General features: G+C 43.9%; 1 protein-coding gene across 1 annotated transcript; it reads right to left on the reverse strand.

Moving 5' to 3' along the window:
- Window positions 1-299: 299 nt before the first annotated feature.
- LOC149297996 (cilia- and flagella-associated protein 68-like) lies at window positions 300-3,387 on the reverse strand. The gene is made up of 3 exons (XM_089487858.1): window positions 3,163-3,387; window positions 1,803-1,872; window positions 300-505 (listed from the first exon to the last, which is right to left on the reverse strand). Exons 1-3 carry the CDS (start codon window positions 3,385-3,387, stop codon window positions 300-302), a joined length of 501 nt encoding a protein of 166 aa, XP_089343984.1.
- Window positions 3,388-5,108: the final 1,721 nt, after the last annotated feature.

Genomic DNA, 5,108 nt, shown 5'->3' on the forward strand with positions numbered 1-5,108 from the left:
AATAAAAAATTAGGTATACTATTAATGTTCATATTCAATTTTTATTTGGGAAAATAATGTTGAGATTTCCTCATACAGGTGTTCATAAAGTGTTTGTTAATATGAAAACCTACATAGTTGGGACTATCAGCCAGTAGCATGTGGTTTGTTTTAGCAATACTCTTTACGTCAGAAGCAACTGTATAAGGCCACAGCAAAGTGCCCCACTGATAATGTATACTTACACTTAATAGACTTTCCAATAAAATTATTTACTAAAATGTTATAAACACTGGAAGGTCATAAATACCAGGCAATCCTTACAGGGGAGCTCCTAATATTATATTAATTTTAAGGCTCAGGGTACAAATAGGAGCTTTTGTTGTCTTCACTGCAAAGGATTTTGGGGGTAGCAGCCAAGGATTTTTATAATCAGTCATATAGCATGAACTCTGAAGACATTTGTCTGGGGAGATATCCAGTTCTGGCTGATGTCCCGGAAAAGCATGAGGTTCTTGTTTGAAAACTGCAAAAAATGTAAACATTATAATTTAAAGTATGTTTTCCTGATTGTTAGTAGGACACAGCTTTCTCTATACAGTTGGACAATTAAAAAAAAAAAAAAACAAGTAGCATTTTAAAATATAACACCAGTTCACTTACGCGTCTGCAAAAATCTCTTATTCCAACTTTAAACTAGTACTGCCTTAAAGTATTTTTTTTGCTAGTCATTTTCCCGAATTTTCCATTATCCAGGAGCTTGATCAATGTTTAGACTAAGTGTGGAAGAACGTAGGCATTTTCTAAAACTTTACAGCATATATACGATCCTAAGTGTATTCAGGGGAAAGCAATGTGTTCTGTCCTGCAACGCTAATTGTGATAAGGAATTTAACCCCGTTGGCATCTACACCACTTGTATCAGTGTTGTGGCACAAACACAACTAGTGCCTTATGGGACCAAGAGACGCTTCAAAATATGGTTTGGGTAATTAATATTTGGTAGGGAACAGTACTTTAGGAGTACTTGTGGGTATTTGGAGGTACTTGAATCACACTAGTAACTATTGGAAAACGCTACATAAACTCTATGAATGCCATCTACTGACCAAATATTGTAATTCACCATCTCTATTCTGTTACTTTTTACACTAAAGATTTATTCCCTACGAGAAATGTAAAAAATTCTAAAAAGTCCAACAGTTCAGCTTTACGTCCCCAAAATATGCAATACAGAGGTTTAACCTAGGGCATGAATTTGTGACACTAGGAACTGGCCAAAAAAGTCAAGGAAACGGCTTGATTTTTTTTAGGAGTTGATATAAAATAGAACAAAAAATAGGAGCCTAATCTAAAAATCAAGGAGCCACTGCTACCTCGCTCCCTGCATTTGTCAAACTCTGCATTACCAAGACTGATATTTATGAAGGAGCCAATTATCCATAAACAATGGTGTTGGCATGATGGGGGCCATGACTCTACCACCTAAATCCTGTGCCTCTCAGCAATGACCTGCTGAACTGCACCGGGGCATTAACAGTCCTCCATAAGCAGAGAAATCACGTTAGGTCACATATAGAATTGAGGTTCTATGGCTCTTATGAAGGCCGCTAAAGACCAAAAATTAGTATTTTACCAATGTAAGTACGTTTTGCATTTGTAAATTACTTCTGCACATACCAGTGCCTGTCCAGGCATTATTATAGGTAGCCCCCTTTCAAATATGGATTTCTTACAAGGCCTCAGAGTCAAAGCTTCAATGGAGTAAAGGGACATTTTTCCCGAAGAAAATTTGAACAGTAAGAGACAAAAATTTTACTTACCCTGTCGCCTGGAAGACAAGTCTCTTTTGGGGTAATCAACGGAGTGGGAGGTTTGGTAATAGTGAGCAAACTAAAATAAAAAAATGAGGTTTTATCAGTACCTCAAATTCCTGAAAACTTGCCAAACATTTTGTGATATTATATCTAATAAAAGAAAAAAACAAAAAAAACTTATGGTAGTGGATGGAATGGGAATAATCAATTCAGAGCATTGCACCTAGGCTTCCATTCATTTTACCTCAGAGAAGAGACAAAAGGTGGAAATAGGATATTAATTACTGTTCTGAAATCTATTCCATCTACTCCATCCACATCGCGCTTACCTATAGAAGAGGCCGCCTTTATAAGGTTACCCATTCCTTCAGTCGTATAAACACATAACAGTAATTCTGATAAAAAGATGAACTCTAGATTGTAAGCTTGTTTGAGCAGAGCCCTCATCACCTGTTGTCTCTGTAAGTCAATTTGTTATGTTACATACTACTTATGTCCTGTCTACCCATTGCACAGCGCTACGGAATTTGATGGCGCTATATAAAACAATAAATAATAATAATAATAATAATAACACCACCAATACAGAGATTCTTAGATTTGGGGACACTGACAAATCCACTTTAACATAGACCTATCATGCCCAGTTATTTAATAAACCTCTTAAAGGAGTTTTTAGCCAATTCCAATTACTTTTTGGGGTTAGTTGGCCCCAGTCACATAAACCAAAGGACAAAGAACACACCATTTACCAAAGCAGTTTGGGTAAACACATTTTTATGTGTATCGTGTATACCTTTTCCTCAAAAAAATACTGGACATAGTTATGGGTTGGCGAGGGAGAAGCCACAAAAACAGACTTTTTCACTCACTCTAACTCACACTCTCTCATACTCTCACCCTCAATGTCTCCCAACCCCCTCCGTGTCCTCTTCTCCTTTTCCATAGCTCTGCTTCTACATTATCTTTTGTTTTCTTTTTTCATCTTCTTCCCCAATATCAGTTTCGTTGACCAGGCCTTCCAGAGAGCTTCTGCATAACGGCCTTTTGAGTAAGCACTCTAGGAGGCCTGGTCAACAAAGCTGACACCAGCAAGAACCTGAGGAAAAAAGAAGACGGCAGAACAGGAAGAGGCAAGAGAGGAAGTGGAGATTGGAAAAAAAAGAGACAAGGATGTGGAAGAGAGAGGGGAGAAGGGATGAAGTGGAGACTTGGAAAAAAGAGACAAGGATGAGGAGGAGAGAGGAGGAGGAGGGAGAGAGAAAGCATAAGAAAGCTTGAGCAACCCTACCTAATGCCACCTCTATTATAAAACTGTAGCCCTACCACAGTAATGCATATTCTCTAGTTATTGGCTCCGAAGTACCTGTGAGGGCATGGGCTTCCTCTCTTTCAGTTTACGTAGGTCATTCCGTTCCTCATTCCAGTTACCCATGAGGGTCTTATTGGAGTAAGAATCCTCTTTAGTTGTACATCTCCAGCCGTACTGCTTGAACTTAGAGAATGGCCCATGATCCATCCACACCTCTCCATGTCCATCTGCATGTAAGAGAGATCCGTAACAAGGTCCGGAATATAGGCGCTCAGACATTCCGCTGAAACAGACAAACTTAAATGTAAATACAGTGCGCAAGGGTGGAGACTGTCACTAAAAATATTAGATCATCTGTTTAGGGCCTTGAATGCTTTACGGGAATCCTTAGTGGGTTTTCTCCTAGTTTTCCTGTATTATGTCGCTTACAGATATCGTATGCAACTATATCTGTTTAAGTCTAGTCTTCATGTTGTCAGTTACTGATAACTCCTCGCACTTTCCGAGCCCCGTGCAACATCTATTCAAACGATACAATTCACATTTAGAAATTCAATACTAAAAACAAAGCAGATTCACATTGTGAGACATTGCAAATATTTAAATTGTACATTTTTGTCTTAATAACATGCTAAACATGGGGTCTATTTTTTTGTTACAGGTTCATTGAGATGCATATAGAGATCTGCAGAGGCTGCATTCTCAGGTGCTTCAATTTGGATAAAAAAAACAGCTTTACTTGCAAATAGTATCCAAATAAACTATATTGACAAACATGTTTATCATTGAAAAATCAAAATTGCCTGTTTTAATAGTATTTCGAAAAACAAACTTACAAACTCTCGTTTAGATATATAGATATAGATATATATTACCGTATTGGCTCGAATATAGGCCGCACTTTTTCCCCCCACTTTAAGTCTTTAAAGTGGGGGTGCGGCCTATATTCGGGGTCTAGCGCCCGACGCCCGGGACATGTAGTCCCGGACGCCGGGCAGGCAGCGGGGCTAGGATACAGATCCCCGCAGCGGTGCAGGGAACCTGCATCCTACTCCCCGATACGCTCAGACAGCCTCCCCTGCCAGCACTTCCCACGGAGGGGGGGTGCCGGCACGGGAGGTTGTCTAAGCGCATCGTGCGGTTGTCTAACCGCACGATGCGTTTTACCTCTGGCCCCCCGCCTGACTTACCGGAGCAGACTCCCGGGTGTCTTGCGGGGCCGGCGGCGGACATCTACGCAATACGCGTATACAACTTCCGGTGCCGGCACGCCCGGCACCGGAAGTTGTATACGCGTATTGCGTAGATGTCCGCCGCCGGCCCCGCAAGACACCCGGGAGTCTGCTCCGGTAAGTCAGTCGGGGGGCAGAGGAGGACAGTGGCAGCATATCTCGGGGGGGGGGGGGACAGTGGCAGCATATCTCGGGGGGGGGGACAGTGGCAGCATATCTCGGGGGGGGACGACAGTGGCAGCATATCTCGGGGGGGGGGGACGGACAGTGGCAGCATATCTCGGGGGGGGGACGGACAGTGGCAGCATATCTCGGGGGGGGGGGACGGACAGTGGCAGCATATCTCGGGGGGGGGACGGACAGTGGCAGCATATCTCGGGGGGGGGACAGTGGCAGCATATCTCGGGGGGGGGGACAGTGGCAGCATATCTCGGGGGGGGGGGACAGTGGCAGCATATCTCCGGGGGGGGGACAGTGGCAGCATATCTCGGGGGACGGACAGTGGCAGCATATCTCGGGGGGGGGAACAGTGGCAGCATATCTCGGGGGGGGACAGTGGCAGCATATCTCGGGGGGGGACGGACAGTGGCAGCATATCTCGGGGGGGGGGACGGACAGTGGCAGCATATCTCGGGGGGGGGGACGGACAGTGGCAGCATATCTCGGGGGGGGACGGACAGTGGCAGCATATCTCGGGGGGACGGACAGTGGCAGCATATCTCGGGGGGGGACGGACAGTGGCAGCATATCTCGGGGGGGGGGGGGGAC

The sequence above is a fragment of the Sceloporus occidentalis genome, unplaced genomic scaffold, assembly GCF_023333645.1.
Source record: "Sceloporus occidentalis isolate IW3139 unplaced genomic scaffold, rSceOcc1.0.p SCAF_35, whole genome shotgun sequence".
In the NCBI taxonomy this organism is placed as follows: Eukaryota; Metazoa; Chordata; class Lepidosauria; order Squamata; family Phrynosomatidae; genus Sceloporus; species Sceloporus occidentalis.

What these genes read in the sequence shown, in the direction of transcription:
- LOC149297996 (XM_089487858.1), bottom strand. Translation starts at nt 3,387, where the DNA reads ATGTCTGAGCGCCTATATTCCGGACCTTGTTACGGATCTCTCTTACAT. An exon ending in GGAAGCCCATGCCCTCACAG is followed by an intron (nt 1,873 to 3,162) that starts GTACTTCGGAGC and finishes TTTTTATTTTAG; the next exon opens with TTTGCTCACTATTACCAAAC. An exon ending in CTTGTCTTCCAGGCGACAGG is followed by an intron (nt 506 to 1,802) that starts GTAAGTAAAATT and finishes CATTTTTTGCAG; the next exon opens with TTTTCAAACAAGAACCTCAT.